Source organism: Lontra canadensis, unplaced genomic scaffold (assembly GCF_010015895.1).
Source record: "Lontra canadensis isolate GAN:19392208 unplaced genomic scaffold, GSC_riverotter_1.0 scaffold30, whole genome shotgun sequence".
Classification (NCBI taxonomy): Eukaryota; Metazoa; Chordata; class Mammalia; order Carnivora; family Mustelidae; genus Lontra; species Lontra canadensis.
Window position 1 is genome coordinate 18,201,804 of NW_022631024.1, and position 15,422 is coordinate 18,217,225.

At 63.4% G+C, this 15,422-nt stretch overlaps 1 protein-coding gene across 1 annotated transcript in view; it reads left to right on the forward strand.

The window, feature by feature from the left end:
* The window catches only part of CCDC187 (coiled-coil domain containing 187), a 34,719-nt gene that overhangs the window by 9,207 nt on the left and 10,090 nt on the right, over positions 1 to 15,422 (forward strand). Inside the window, 9 exon segments of the mRNA XM_032866211.1 lie at positions 1,741 to 2,300; positions 2,704 to 2,815; positions 5,659 to 5,771; positions 9,869 to 9,933; positions 10,180 to 10,293; positions 11,272 to 11,405; positions 11,517 to 11,608; positions 13,818 to 13,903; positions 14,754 to 14,944. Of these exon segments, the coding sequence (XP_032722102.1) occupies positions 1,741 to 2,300; positions 2,704 to 2,815; positions 5,659 to 5,771; positions 9,869 to 9,933; positions 10,180 to 10,293; positions 11,272 to 11,405; positions 11,517 to 11,608; positions 13,818 to 13,903; positions 14,754 to 14,944 (1,467 nt within the window).

Genomic DNA, 15,422 nt, shown 5'->3' on the forward strand with positions numbered 1-15,422 from the left:
CAGCACCCACCCAACCCACAGCACCTGGTTGTTGGGGTCTGGCTTCTTCCTTGGAACATGTCTTCTGGGTTCACCTGCTGTAGCGTGCCGTGGGCCTTCGTTCCTTCTCTACGGCCAAATAAGATTACCCGGCGCGACCTGCCGCACACGGCGTGGCCGTCGGCCGGCTGGGGGGCGGTTGGGCTGCCTCCCCCTTTGGTGGCAGCGGATGAGTTGTTGGGCTGCCCGTTTTGTGTCACGCTGCGGACCTGGGAATGACATCGCGGGCGCCTCTCTGGGGGAAGTGTGTGTTCCACTCCTGGGGAGCCGGCCGGGGGCTTTCCTCACTGGCTGTGCCATTCTGCACCCGCCTCCCCAGCATGGGGGGGTCCCGCTTCTTCTGTGTTCCGCCAGCCTCCTTTTCTGTTTTTTCCCTTCCGTTTTTGCTTTGTTTTCACTATGCGTACTTTTTTTTTTAAGACTGTATTTATTTGAGAGAGAGAGAGCAAGAGCAGGGGAGAGGGGCGGGGGTGGGGGAGCAGGCTCCCCGCTGAGCAGGGAGACCGACACAAGACTCGATCCCAGGACCCCGGGATCATGATCTGAGCCGAAGGCAGACGCCCAAACGAAGGAGCCCCAGGCGCCCCGACTATTGTGTTTACTAACGGAGCCTGGGCAGCTGCTCCGAAGGCCCTTCCCTGGGCAGCCTCTGGAGGGGTCAGGAGCCCGTCCCCCATGTTGCTCAGGCCACCCCTGCAGGGCCCAGGTCCACAGAGCAGCCCAGGAGGCTGCGTGGTTTTTACCGGTTTAAACTTGATGTCTGGTCAGTGCAGCTCAGTGAGCGCTTACAGGCTCCTGCCCCTGGCCAGAGCGACCCGCACCCACAGGCAGCCCCTTCCTCTGTAGACAGGCCAGCAGGGGGGGCTCCTGGCCGCTCTGACCTGATGCCCCCCGGGGTCCTCCCCGACAGGCAAGGCTGTGGATCCTTCGTCTTCCTCCTTGTGTTCTTTTTTCCCTCCACATTTTAGAAAAATTGTAGGGAAATACACGTAACGTGGATTTACTGTCTTCACCGCTTTTACGTGCATAGTCTGGGGGCGTTGGCGCACTCACACTGCTGGGCACTGTCCCCACCGTCCGTCCCCAGGACGTGGTCGTCTGCCAACACAGGACTCTGTCCCGTGAAAACCTGTTCCCAGCCCCCGGCGCCCCACGCCCCCTCCCTGCATCTGTGGTCTTGACTCCTCTGGGCTCTCCTGGGAGCGGATCCTTTGGGGTCGGTCCCTCTGTGCACCGTAGACCTCGCTGGGGACCACGTCCTCCTCGTTCATCCGCGGTGTGGCTGGTGTCGGGATTCCTTCCTTTTTATGGAAAAGTGATGTTTTTGTTATTGTTGAGTTGTAGGTGTTCCTCATACATCTGGGCATTGACCTTATGAGATATGGGGCTTGTGATAACGCCCCCCTCCCAGGCGCTGCGGTCTTGGCTGCCGATTGTCCACGCGCACACGCTGTGCATCCGAGACACTTTGCTTAATCTATTTCTTGTCGCCCAGGCTTTCAGTGTGAAACCCCAGAACTTGATCTTTCTCAGGCCCTGTGCGGCCGGCTCTTGTCTAGAGACCCCGTAGCCACACCTCCAGCCGCAGACAGTCGCTGTCATCAGACGCGCTCCTTCCCAGAAGCTGTGCCAGGCTCACCCCTGCAGGCCTGTGCTTCCAACGCGCCGCAGCCTGACCCCCTGCACCCTCTCTCCCTGCAGCTTCTGCCTGTGTTTGAACAGAGCCTTGAACCGCTCTGAGACTCTAGAGATGGGCGGCCCCCGGGACGGCTGGGAAGGTGCCCCCATGCTGATATCCTCCCGCTCCTCCCCGGGCCCCCTGAAGCTCCAGGACCTGACCACCCGCCCCCCGCGCCCAGGCGTGTGCATCTACCTGGACCCTGAGGAGAGCGAGCGCCTGGGCACCCCGGGGCCCCTGCACTTCCGCTATAAGCAGGCCCGGCTGCAGGCACTGGAGACCATGGCCAATGTCCTAAAGCAGCGAATCGACATCCTCACAGCCAAGCTGCACAGGCCGGAGACACCAGGTGCTCTCGGGGACCCGGTGTCAGACCCCGGCACTGTGCCTGCCGCCCCCGTCTGCTCGGGGGCCCTGGTGCCCGACGAGAGTGAAGGGGGCCCCTGGGACTGGGCTGACGAGCCGGCCGGGACGCTGGTCTCTCCCACCTGCTTCCTGGACCACAGGCCGCTGCCGTGGAGCCCCGACTGGGAGAGGCGGCAGAGCGTGAGCCCGAGAGGCCACCACTACAGGGAGTCCCAAGGTAGAGCTGCTGCCCGGGCCACGAGCGGCCCCCAGCCCCACCAAAGGCCAAGGGGACCCCACTTTCTCCCTGCCCCTCAGCTTCCTCTCCCTAAAAGGGGGATAATGATGACGATACCATAGCAGATGTCCGGGCCACCTGGGGGGCCGCTGGGGACAGTCCTGGCAGAGCCCGGACATGCGCTGAGCTTTCCATCAGCTACAGACTATGTCAACACCTTGGCCCTGGCGGGAGGAGGGGTGAGACCAGGCCCCGAGGCTTATGTGCCTGCCACCTCCCTGCCCTGCCTCCGAAGAGGGGCGAGAAAGTGGACACAGCCCTCCAGGCTCCTCCTGTGCTGGGGGTGGGGGTGCCCCTCCCTCCATCCCCACCGCCCCCCCAGCGGTTCCTTCCTGTCTGCCAGTTGATGGTGTCCATCTCCCCAAAGGTTTCATTGAGGACGGGCGTTTGGAGCTGGATAAAAGGCTGGCAAGAAATACGGCTTCCTTCCAGACACTTGGTCCCTTCATCGGGAGGTGAGCCTACGTGTCCCCCACACGCCCCCACACCACGAGCCGCTGGCAGGGCACAGCGGGTGCACGGGGGTGCACAGGGGTCTGGGTGCAGCCGGCCTGCTGGGGGAGGGACCCAGCTCCTGACCCGACCATGAGAAGCCCCCACACCAAAGGTCCGGCCCCGCTGGCTCTGTCTGGCGCTGCCACACGGTGGCTCAGGGACTCCACTCTGGCTGGGTTGTGGGCAGTGGGCTCCCGACCCCAGCCAGACACTGCTGGCCGCACCTTCCTGGGCCCCGTGTCCCATGTCTTAAGTGCTCAGGACCACCCACCCAGGAGCCCTGCACCTTCCTGTGGCTTTCCTCCCCAGCACAGCCTGAGGCCTTTGGGGATCCCTTGGTGGAACAGAACACTTTCCGCCAGCAGGGGGCAGCATTGGGCTGGGCGTCAGGCTCTCCGCCACCAGCACCCCAGCCCCAGTGGAGAGGTCAGGGAGGGGAGAATCCCCAGAGGCTGCCCTGGGGCCTGAGCTCCGGGCCGACCCCCCACATCTGCATGTCCCTCTGCTGCATGGCGGGCAGAGGGCCCAGCAGCTCACACCGCCACGGGTTCCCACCTAGGGTCCCGCACACCCAGGCGCTGCATCCTCCCCATCCCCCACCCCGTCCCCCCGGCCCCGACCAGGCTGTGCAGGGTCGTGCCCTGGATGGTCGAGCAGCCTTCCTGGGCAGGGGTCAGGGCACAGGGACTTGAGGGGCCCTCAGCGTGTCCAGAAAAGCTGCCTGTCCTGTCCCTTGCCCTTTGCTGCTCACAGCTCTGTGGCCTCTGGTCGCCTCCCTCACTGCCTGGGTCTGAGGATGAAGGTCAAAGTCTCCTTGTTCAGCTTGTGGCCCTCCCTCTGCTGCCCCAGGCTGGTGCCCCCAACTTCTCCAGACCCAGGGCCTGGTCCATCCTGCTGCCTCTCAGGCCAGCTTCTGAGTTGGGGTAGGGCCATGCCCCACACTGTCCCTTCCCTGCTGGGACCATGGGGCTGTCTGGCTGGGCACCCAGCCTGTCCGCAGCACAGCACGGTGAGGATGCCGGCCCCCGCTCTCCAAGGGCCCATCCACCCCAGCGTCTCTGGAAGGAAGTGTGGGGGAGGGCACACCCCAGCTGTGTGAGGCCCCCCACAGGCCTTCCTGCACCTTGGGACTGTGCTGTCAGACCCCTGTGAGATGTGTTCTCATTCCCATTTTATAGACAGCAACACTGAGGCCCAGAGAGACCCAGTGACATGGCCGGGATCCCACAGCTCATGGGAGGCTGGACCCCAGCGCCCACGGTTCTCCCACTGCGCCCATTCCCGAGTCTGGACTCAGACTGGGCCCTGAGAGCTCGTCAGACATGCAGAGTCCCTGGCCCACCCTGCCCCCACCCCCTGGCCCTCCTGAACCTGGTGCACGAGTCCTGCAAAGGATCGTCTGAGAACCCCAGTCCTGAAAAGTCTAGGCCCGAGGTCAATGAGGCCCGCGGGCCCCTGGCTGTCTGTGGGTAAAGCCCTATGGGCAGCCAGCCATGGTCAGCGCCAGGCTCATCAACACGCATCGGGGCTGGGTCATGTCCCCAGAGGCAGGGACTATGTGGCCAGCAAAGCCCACGTGTTTGCTGTGTTTCCCTTTATGGGGCATGTTTGCTGACCCTAGCTGATCAGCCGATGGCCTCATGGGCATCCCCTTCAAGGAGAGCCGTTGGGTAGCCCTGCAGGGACGTGTCCCCTCTTGTCCCCTCCTGTCCCCTCCTATGCCCTCCTGTCCCCTCATGGTCACACGCTCCTGCAGCAGCCCCATCCTGGGGTCTTCCTGGATTCAGCCCCCTGCTCTTCCCATCGCCTCCCCTGGGCTGCTCCCTCTTGCCAGGACCCTCTTCCCAGCCGTCTCCCCTGCAAGGCCATGGGCTGCAGGGGCGGGGGCCATGGGAGGAGGGCCATGCCCGCCACCCCCACCGGTCTCCAGCGGTCTCGAGTCGCTGTGTGCCTGGGGGAGAAACATGACATGAGGCAGGGCTGTGTGCACTGCAGATGCCGGCACCCTGTTCCCACAGTCATTTCGGGACACGGCGGTTCTCCTGGCCTACCGCTGTCTCAGGAAAAGCCCCTCTCACACCTCCCTCCTAATCCTGTTAGTGACATGTGCTGGCCAGCCTCAGGGTAGGGGGTTAGGGTGGCCTGCGCAGGGGCCGGTCTCCGAGTCCAGCTGGCCCGGTGTGACCCCTGTGTCCTCGGACACCTGGCTGGCTCAGGCTCCCTCTGTGGGATGCGGCAGCATTTCGGGCCATGAGCAGGGAGTGATGAGGGTTAGGGCTGGTGTGTCTGCCCTGCTCTTCTCTGGGCCTGGAGGACAATGCCCCTGCAGATGGTAGAAGGGATGACAGAGACAAAGAACGTGCCCTGTGCCCCTCATCCCCCAAGTGGCTGTCTCCCCACAAAGGGCGTGGCATGGAAGCAGACCCAGAGCAGGCCCGGGCTTCCAGGCAGAGGGCACTCCGGTCCAGCACAGTGCCTAGCAGTGACAGTGGAAGCCGGGCTTCCCAGGGTCCCAGTGCCCCCTGCTGTGCCCCCTGCTGCTGCTCACAGATGACGCCCCCCCCCAGCTGGGGGACACTGCTGGCATCAGCATTTAAGGGTGTCACCTGCTCACTGATGCCCTCCCAGTCCTCTGGTCACAGGCCCATTCCCCTTAGGCTTCAGCTCTGGACACCGTGGGTCTGAGAGCTGCTTTGTTTAGGCCGAGGGAACCCGGGTCACTGCCCCCCAGCCCCCCAGCTGCCTCGTACCGTGTGGGTGTTCCCTCCCGACTCTGCTCACGTGCATGTCTGTGTGCTCCCAGCTCCCTTGGGGTGCCAGCAGTGCTGGACCCCACCTGCGGCTCCCTGCGGCTGGAGGACGTGCCGGCGGCCAGAGGGGCAGGCTTGCTCACGCCCTGGACCGTGCGAGGCTGCGGTAAGGGCGAGCCCGCGGACAGGCCCTGGGCTGGCTGGTCGGGTGGCCGGGGAGGTCCGCTGGGGACCCCCTCCACTGCCTGATGCTCTGGTGCGTTCCTATGGGTTAGAGAGATCCTTTTCTACGTGGAGAGCGTCCACGCATCAGTATTAAAGTTTTCTGGAGGCTTTCGGGACCCAGCTGCGTGCCGTGTGCTCTTGCCACGCTTCTGTCGTGACCAACACCTGCTTCGTCGAGGGTCCACTAAGGGCCCCGCTCCCGGGCCGCCGCCTCTGAGCATCCGCGGGCCCAGGTTTCTCTGCCTTTCCTTTTGCTTCTGAAGGGTGTTGTCCTGGGTTTCAGATGAGGAGACTGGCTGGGGACCATGGGGCTGGTGCAGAGCCGGGGTGCAGGGTGCGTGGGGCGGTGCCCTGCCTGGAGCGCTGAGTGGCCTGGGTGGGCTGGGGGGTGCTCCTGGCACAGCAGCTGGGGATGCATGTAGAAAGCAGCCTGTTGGGGGAGGAGGGGTCCGTGCCATTCCCATCTCGTGGTCAGTCTCTCCCACCACCCCTGCCCGGGAGACTCCCAGCCCATGGAGTTGGCGCTGGGGAACCTCACGCCCGGCCCTTCATCTCCCCATCTCCTGAGGCCCCAGTAGCCTTCGCAGCCCACTAATTCACTTGTTTGTTCCTCCCTCTGCTCTTCCAACTTGTGCCACTGAGCACCTGCTGTGCCCGACACCAGCCTGAGATCTGGCCCTGCCCTGGAGGCACCTGCTTTTAGTGGGGACGTGCGTCAGGAGACGCTCAAGTGAGGGCACACAGCATGGCAGGTTCTGAGCAATAAGTGACAAGGATGAGTGACCGGCTTCCCCGCAGAGATTTCCATCCTGTTTCCAGTCCTAGAAAGTGTGGCCCAGAGAGGGGCAGTGAGGGGTCCAGGGACACCCAGGGAGGAGCCGGCATTAGGGTTTGGACGCAGGTGTCAGCACACCGCCCACCCTTGCTGCCCGTCTGGAAGGTTGGCTAAGCGGGAGGGTGGCTGGCTGTTGTGAGGGTCAAGGGTGATTCCTAGTGACCTGGGGCTGACTGCCTCCTGGCCAAGATCCTGCAAGGGGGTCAGGCTCTGGCGTTCCCTCCGGGGGGCAGCCCACTCCTTCACCCCCAGCCCCGTCCACCATGCCCGCAGGGCCAAGCAGCAGGAGTGGCTTCTTCCTCTTGGGAGGGGCATCCACGGTGGGGGCCGCGGTCCCCAGAGACCCCCTGAGAGCCCCCGGCAGGAACGAGCTCTACAGTCCCTGCACCGAGGTTGGGGTGAGGACCCAGGAGGCTCTGGCTTCGGTGGCTTCAGGGGACAGTGGGGACGGCCCCCGGGCCTGACCGCACCTCCACACCTGGGCCCTGGCTGCCAGGAACCTGGCGCAGCTGTGTGTTCCTGAAAGCTGGGGGGGCACAGGTGGCCCTTTCTCTCGACTGTCAAATGGGGTGACGAGTAGCTCAGAGTCGAGGCAGAAAGCCCGTGACCCTGAGGACGGCCGCTGCGGGGCTCTGAACTTCCACTGCCACCGGTTGGCAGCGCCCCGTCCCCCCGGCCCTTCTGAGGGTACCCCCCGACTCGCGCTCCCTGTGCGGTGTCTGCCTGAGTGGGGGGTCAGCATCGGCGGGGGGCAGGCAGCCCTGCCTGGAGCCATGGGGAGGGGCGTGAGAGCAGAGAAGGGGACCCTCTTCGCATCCCAGTGGGAAAACCATCCGGCACCGGCTGCAAGGACTCCCACCACCAAGGTGTGAGCTTCCCCACGGACTCTTTCGGGGGCAGCGGTCAGGGGCTCGCCTGGACTCCCGGGCAAGGACAGGCCTTCCTTCAGAGCAGCCCCTCTCCGCAGGCGCCCCTCCACTAGGCGAGGGGCCAGGCTGAGTTAGAGGGCCCGGGGCCACCTGCCATGGGGCCTCGGGGTCCCCAGGTCTCCCACCCACACCTGCCGTGCCTTCCAGAGAAAGGAGACAGGCAGAGCTGTCCCTGCTCCGGGACACGTCTGTGAACAGCCCTCCTGGAGCCTCTGAGTCTGGTCTGGGAGGAGCTGTCAGCCAGGGGCCCTGGCAGCTTCCACCAGCGGAACCCAGGCTGTCCAGAAAAGCCTGCTCCTCTCCCTGGTCCCACCTCCAGGCTGCCTCTCCAGGAGGCAGGGAGCAGGAGGGAAGACAGGTGGAGGCTCACCCCAACTTCTCGCTCCCTCCCATGTCGCTCCTTACACTGACCGTGGTGCAGGCCTGTTTCTCTGTGCACAGACTGAAATTCTCCCGCAGGATCTCTTTACCCTGAGGCTACAGGCTGCCCCCAAGACTCATTTGAAATCTGAGCTGCCTGCATCTGGAGCGGCTGAGAGCCGGATCTCAGGTAGCCGGAGACCAAGCAGTGAGCACACGAGCACACCAGAGCGCATGTGCCGGGCTTGCGGGGCACCTCCTCCAGGAAGCCTCCCAGACAACACTTGGGCTGCGCCAGGTCCTACTGCGCCCCCAGTCGTAGCTTGTGGGCCGTTACACTTGATGGCCTGAGACCACGTTATCTGGTGGAAACCTCTGGAAGGAGGAGAGTGTTCTCGGTTCTGAGAGATCCAGTATGGTAGCCATCGGCCACATTGGCTGTCTAGCCGGGATACGGGGCCAGTGTGGCCGAAGCATGGCATGTTGGGTTTTAGTTCCTTTCCACTTAAGTGTAAATGGCACATGTGGTGGCCGGTGGCCTGGGCCGGAGACTGGGAGACGTCAGCTCCCGGGCCAGTGGTGCTCCCTCCCAGGGCATGGTGTCCTGTCAGCTCCCTTCCGGCTTCGGGCCTGATTCCCCGAGCCGAGCCTCACAACTGGGGACACGCTTGTCGTGACACACCTGCTGTGGGGACAACCCGCTTTCTCCCGGGTCACGGCTCAGAGCTCAGGGCCACGGAGCCCGTGTCTGCCTGGTGACCAGGGGGTGCTGACGCAATGTGGCCCTCCCTGGAACTGCGAGCCTGCTGGGTGCCTGCAGGATGGTCGGGCCTGGGGGTCCCGAGCACCTTCTCTGCCTCCAGCTTCTCCCAGTGGCCACAAAACAAAAGCAAGAGAGGATATTTCCTTCTTGAGGGAACTTGAGCTCAGAAGAGACCTCAAGCCGTTCTCCCCAGCAGGTCTCCATTCCCCGTGGAGGCCAGCAGGGAGGGAAGGGGGACCCCACGCTCAGCACACATTAGATGGCCTGAGCCCCTGCTTCTCCCCTGCTTCGTGCTTCCGAGTTTTCTCGATGCTGTGCAAATGCCCTGGGGCTGGTTTCGCTGCAGTCCACAGCCACTGCATCCATGGAAAGCTGGGCCACTCTGCTCTCTCTGGAGCAGGAGAACAGTCTGGGGGACGACTTTCTCTCTGTACCCTGGCCAGTGATGGCAATGGTCATCCAAGAGGCACCGGGAGAGCCTAAGCCCTGGGAGGGACCCCACACGCCCTCCTCTGCCCGCTCCCACCAGGCACAGGCCCAGAAGACAGAAGGTGGGCCGAGGAGGGAGCAGTGGCCACCCCTCTGACCATGGAGTCGCCCTAGAGTCGGCCACCCAGGAGCCAGGAACACCAACGTGTGCAGAGCCAGAGCCGGAGCCCCCCACTGCCCTCAGGGACCGCCTGCCCTGGGCGGGGAGGTGGAGGTTCCCGTGCTCATTCTCCAGAGCAAGCCCAGACATCTCGGGGACGCCTGGGGACCGACCAGCTGAGACCCCGATTACAGCAGCAGCGGCTGCCCTCCACCCCACACATGCTCGGTCATCTCGCTGCTGGGGAGGCCAGCGTGTTCCCGCCGAGGCGCTGAAGTGCTGGCAATGTGTCCCAGGTTCCCCAGGGCAGGCGGGATGAGCCAAGGTCTGTGTGCGTGGCTCCCGCTCTCTGCAGACTCGGGCATGCGTCCCGGGAGAGTGTGGCTGAGGTTCAGGCAGCAGGAGCCCCAAGCAGAGGCGGAGTCGTCTCAGCAGCCAGCCGCCTCCCCCTGCCCCAGGCTGCAGGGGCAGTCCCCGGGGCCGTGCTGGGAGTCGGGCGCCTGCCCTCCTGCGGGCCGAGGGCTGAGGCCGCTCAGCTGCCCCTTCTCTGTGGCTCCCGCAGGTCGGCGCTCCGGGCACCTTGCCAACATTCCCTGGAAGTCCCCGAGCTCTCTCAAGTCCCTGCAGGTGTGTCCTGCCCCCACCCTGTCAGGCTGATGACAGCTGTGTCCCCGGTAGTCCCGCCTGGGTGGGGCTGGGAGTTACCCTCGCCCCCCTGAGGCTGAGCAGAGAGGCGGAGTGGGGGGCTTCTGGGGGCGTCCCTCAGGGAAGTGTGGCACAACCTGCCCTTTGGGTCTCAGGGCTTTGGGGCAGCCATGGGGGCAGCACTGTGGGGCCCCCCCCCAGGAATCGAGCCTCAGGCCTTCCCTGCAGCTGAACCAGGAGAAGCCGGAGCAGGGGCTGGCGCTTCTGCGGCAGCAGGCGGAGCTGGAGGTCTGGGAGACGCAGAAGGCCCTGGACCAGCTGCTCTTCAAGCACCAGCTGGAGGTCAGTTGGCCCGAGGGCTCGAGGGGTCTCCATGGGCATGCCCCACTCCCTGCCAGGGGGCAGTGCCACCCCGCTTGCCCCCGCCCCGAGCCCGGGGCCCCCCCAGATGGATTTGGCTCTGTGGCTGCGTGCGGGCCACCTGCCTTTGAGGAAGGGCAAGCAGGGGAGGGTGTAGCCACAGTGTCACCTGAACCGCAGGCCCACAATGCCTGGAAGAGGACAGCATGGCTGCCTGCCAGAGGCCAGCTCCGTGGGCCACACACAGACGCTCAGTTTAAAGCAGAAACAGGATGTTTCGGCCCACTACTAACCCAGGGGCTCCTGGCTGAGGGCACTGATGACTGCCTGAGCCACTGTCCCGGGCGTGTTGGCACCCACCCGAGTCTTGGGCCCTCTGCTGAGGGCCTCGTGAGCTGATGATGTGTGCAGGACACACAGCCCTGTCAGGTCTGCGGGAGGGCCAGGGGCCCCACATCTCCAAACCACCTCTGCCCAGCCCCCTGTGCTCGCTGGTCCAGGTGGTACAGATGCCCCCCCCCACCCCGCGCCATGGGAGTGACATCCGGGATCTCCTTGGATGTGACCAACCTTCTCTGTGGCTTTGGTTGGGGACTATTGGGATGTACTCACAGTACAGTTGGGGAGGCGTTCCCAAGAGGGTACCCGAGCCCGGGGGAATGTGTGCAAACACGTACACGCATGTGCCTATGTGTGCGGGTACCATACACACGCACCCCCGGGTGCCAGCTCTCTCCTTCCCCTGGCTGCAGCTGGGGCACAGGGCTGTGGCTCCCCGGCTATCTGAGCCCCAGCTCTGGCCTTACCCTGTGTCTGCTCGGCACCTGCTGCCTTCCCCCAGCCTGCCACGTCCAGCCCTGTCTGGAGGGAAGGGGGGTGCGTGTCAGCCCCACGTGGAGGCAGGAAGGAGCCTCTGAGGTCGGGGCCTCCACGACACACTCTGCCTTCCTACTCTTGCAGCATCTGATGGGGAAACACTCCGCCCAGGTCAGACCAGACTCGGCTTTGGCTTCTGCTTCGGAGCAGGCGCGGCCACGGCTGTGTCAAGTCCTGGAGCCCACAACCTCTCCGAGCACCGAGACCGCCAGCCCCAGGTGGGGCCCCGGATGGAGCTGGCCACAGCCTCCCGACGTAGCAGAGGTCGGGCCGGCTGGGTGGGACGGGCGCAGGCGGCTGGCGCCGTCTGCAGCGCTTTCCCCCCACAGATCACAACCAGCCAGGGGCAGAGACGCTGCCACACCCTCCCAGGGTCCGCAGGAAGGACAGCAGAGTCAGGAGGAAAAGTCTGCTTCTGCAGGTGAGAGTCCTCGAGACATGCACGCAGCAGGTGCCTGACCCCGAGCCCGGGGCAGGCAGAGGGGCCAGTTTCAGACATGCTTCCCCTCCGCCCGTCGGAGGGCTCTTCCGGGGCTTCCCCTTCCCTTTCCCGGGCGACACCTGCCTTAGACAGTTCAGGACCTCCACGAGTCTCCTTTACTGTTGGAAACACTCTGTCCCCTCCGAAGGTGTCTGCACACGCCCATTTCCCATGCTGGCTCTGGCTGGTGTAGACGGGATTCTGTCTGGCTTCACTCTGCCTGGACGTCCGTTCGCATGGACTGTGCCGGTGACACAGTCCCTTTGCTTTCGTAAAGCCTAAGGACAAACTCCTTTCATCTTTGCCGAACGTAGACGTCCGGGTGGATGTTTTTCCTCCCGGCTGACACGCTGCCCGGTCCTCCAGTTGCCCTGTCGGCAACGAGAAAGCTGGGGTCAGGCTCTTCTCCTACGCAGGAGGCGCCTTTCACCTCCGGCTGCCTCTCCCGCTTTCTCTTCATTACGGGCTATGACGGGTTCGGGTGAAGCTTCTCTGTCTCTTGTGCTTGGGGCGTGTTGTGAACTTGTACCTGCAGGCGTGCTGTACTCATTTTGTTTCGGAGTGTCCGGTCACACTCACTCCCGTGTCCTCACCTCGCCTCCACTCACCTAGGTGTTTCGCCACCTTCGGTTCTTTCTATGTGCTTGCTTTTTTCTTTTTTTTTCTTCTGTGCTTCCTTCCGGAGAGTTCCGACTGCTGTGCCTTCAAGTTCATCCCTCCTTTCCTCTGCGGCATCCAATCTGTCACTAATCTCACTCAGCGTCTTTTTCTTCTCATGCATTTGGGCTTTGTCTCTAAAAGTTCCATCTGGACACTTTTTTATATCATTCCTGATTCTACTTGACTCTTTAAACATAGGGAATGCAGTTATAAATGCTTCTAAAGTCCTTCTCTGGCTCATTCCACCATCTAGCTCGGTCTCAGCTGATGGAGCACTCTCGTTATGGGCCGTGCTTTCTTGCTTCTTCACGTGCCTGCTGGACACTTTGCATTTTACCCTGTTGGGAGCTACAGTGTGCGCTGCCACACACGGTTGTGAGCTTTGTTCAGGAATGCAGTCTCTTGGACGCTGTCGGATCCTTCCAGGTGTTGCCATGATAATTGCCAGGAGGCTGTGAGGCAGGGCTCAGTCTGCGACCAAGGCAGAACCTTCCGAGAACTCTGCCCTAAGACCCCTGGATCATGAGGTTCTCCAGTCTGGCCAGTGAAGACATGTGCGATCTAGGCCTTCTGCTCCTTCCCGAGCTTCTCTCCCCAGCATGGGTAACTTCCTCATATGGTTCCCACCGAAAGCTCGTGGGAAACACTCCAAATCTCCAGGTTCTCCCTGTGTGGCTCTCTCCTCTCTGGTCCTTCTTTCATGAGTTTTAGCTGCCTGGGTCTCTCCAGATTTCCAGCTCCATCTCCTCTCCTCGTGAGGTCTGCAAGGCTCTGCCTCAGTTTCCCCTCCATACACTGCAGCCTAGAAACATTCTCAAGGCAGTAAGCTGTGACAGTCAGGGGTCTCACCCGTTTTCTGTCTCTCAGGGATCACTCGTGCTTTATTGCCTGATGTCCAGTGTCTGGAAAATTGTTCTTTCGTATGTGTGTGTGAACATGTACGTATGTGTACGTGCATATACTTATGTCACTTTTTTATTTTATTGCATTTTAAAGTATATTTAGTGGGACAATAGATCACAATCCAATCCCTTTTGCGCTCTTGGTGGGAAACACAAGTCCTCAAACGAACATTTTAAAACTATAGAGTCCTTTCTGCATCCCAGCCAGCACCGAGGGACAGCGAGCAGTGCTCGGGGCCAAGAGCCGCTCAGGCTCAGATTTGGGCTCTGTCACCCCACCTGCTTGGTGCTGGATCTCAGATGGGTCACTCTGTCTTGGGGCCCAGTGTCTCCCTCTGTGGAAGTGAAGCTGCAGGACTAAGTCCTCCCTGAGGCTCCTCTACCTTGGGGCCGGTCTTTTGTACATCAGTGGGTTCACACACTGCCTCACATTGGGACAAAGAGATGGTTAAATTCTCCTGGTGTGAAGCTGTGTGTGTGTGGGGGGGTACTAAACTACCCCAGACATCCTACTTGAGAGGCCCTCCTGGAGAAAAGGGCCCTGGAACCCCTGCATGACCCAAACACCCTGTGTTTTCGGTCCTCAGAGCCCAGACAGGAAGTGAGAGCAGACCAAGCTCCCTCCCAGCGGCCCCTGGCCAGGCCCGACCCTCGGGTCAGCCCCACCCACAAGGTACAGGAAGCCGCGTGCTGGGGGGGCGGTTCAGGGGAGGTACTGGCAGCAGCTTTTTTTTTTTTTTTTTCTGAAAGAGAAAGTGGGAGAGAGCATGCGCAAGCGGGGGTGGGGTGGGGCAGGGGGGAGAGGAGCAGAGGGGGAGGGAGAAACAGGCTCCTTGCTGAGCAAGGAGCCCCATGTGGGGCTGGACCCCAGGATGCTGGGATCACGACCTGGGATCACGATCCCAGCCGAGGGCAGATGCTTCAGTAAGCCCCCCAGGGGCCCCTGGCAGCAGCTTGTAGACTCAGATCCTCCCGCTGACTGCCTGGAGCCATTAGGCGCTGAGGCCCACCTCACCTAGAGCCTGCACCCAGGGTGTCTCCTCTGCAGATTCTGGGCTGGGGGAGGCAGCCCCCGGCAACCAGCAGCACCCACCCTCCCAAATGACATCCACCCAGGCCCCGTCCTCGTGCCTGCGGCGGTAGGTGAGAGCAGGCATTTCGACAAAGTGCTTCAGGCAGGGCTGGTCCCCACTTTCAGGCAGCACATTTCAGGGCAGGTGGCCCAGTCTTTCCCTGACCCTCTTGGGCACAAAGAGTGCTCAGCCTGGATCAGGGCTGGGGATGAGCCCAAGACGATGAGGACCCCGCCCTGCCCTTGGGCGCTCACAGTCGGGAAGGGGTTACTCCGCTTCAGGAAAGGAGGCACGATAGGGCGCGGGAGGTTGGGGGTTGGTGGGAGTTGGGAGGAGTGAGGCGGCAGTCCGGGAGGGCTTCTTGGAGGCGGTGCCCTCCCCTGGGCGGGGCAACGCTCCCACCCGGCGAGGCTGGTCCCGGAGTGGCCTGCTCGGTCTGCCCCACCACAGTGGAGCCTGGCGGGGCCCTGGAAAGCCAACGTCGCGGGAGGCCCCGGCCACTTCACGCTCCAGATGCTCGAGCTGAGCCTGCGGGAGGAGGAGCTGAGAGCGCAGCACCAGACCGCGCTGCTGCGCCTGCGCGAGAAAGCGCTGGAGGAAAGGATGCGCGCTGAGCTGGCCTGGTTGGAGCAGCAGCGAGGGTGAGCGCATGCGCAGTCCCTCCCCCACCCGCTCGGGCCCGCCCCCCGACGCCGGGCCCCGCCCCCGAGTCGGGGGCGGACCGCGCGGCTGGGGTGCAGACTGCGCCAGTCCCAGTCGTGAGGGTGTTCGCGGGAGGTTAGTGAAGCCGGTGAGGCACCGGGAACAAACGCCCGAACCCGCGTGCGGTGCCGCCTTCCCCGGGAGCCGCGGCCGGTCCTGCCGTCTAGTCGAGCGGCGCTCGCGGCTGCTGACGGCGTTCGGACACGCGGCCCGTCCGGAGAAACTGCGCCCCCCCTACGTAGCCGCCCGCAGGGGCGCGCCCGGCTCCGCACACCCCTGCAGCCGGCGGCCGGCCCTCGAGCCGCCTCCCGCCGTGCGCCCTCACCGCACCCCGAGCTGGCAGGGAGACGCCCGCAGAGTAGATGCCTGCGGGTGGGCCGTGTCCATGAGGACGGACGCCCCGGTACCGTGTCCGTG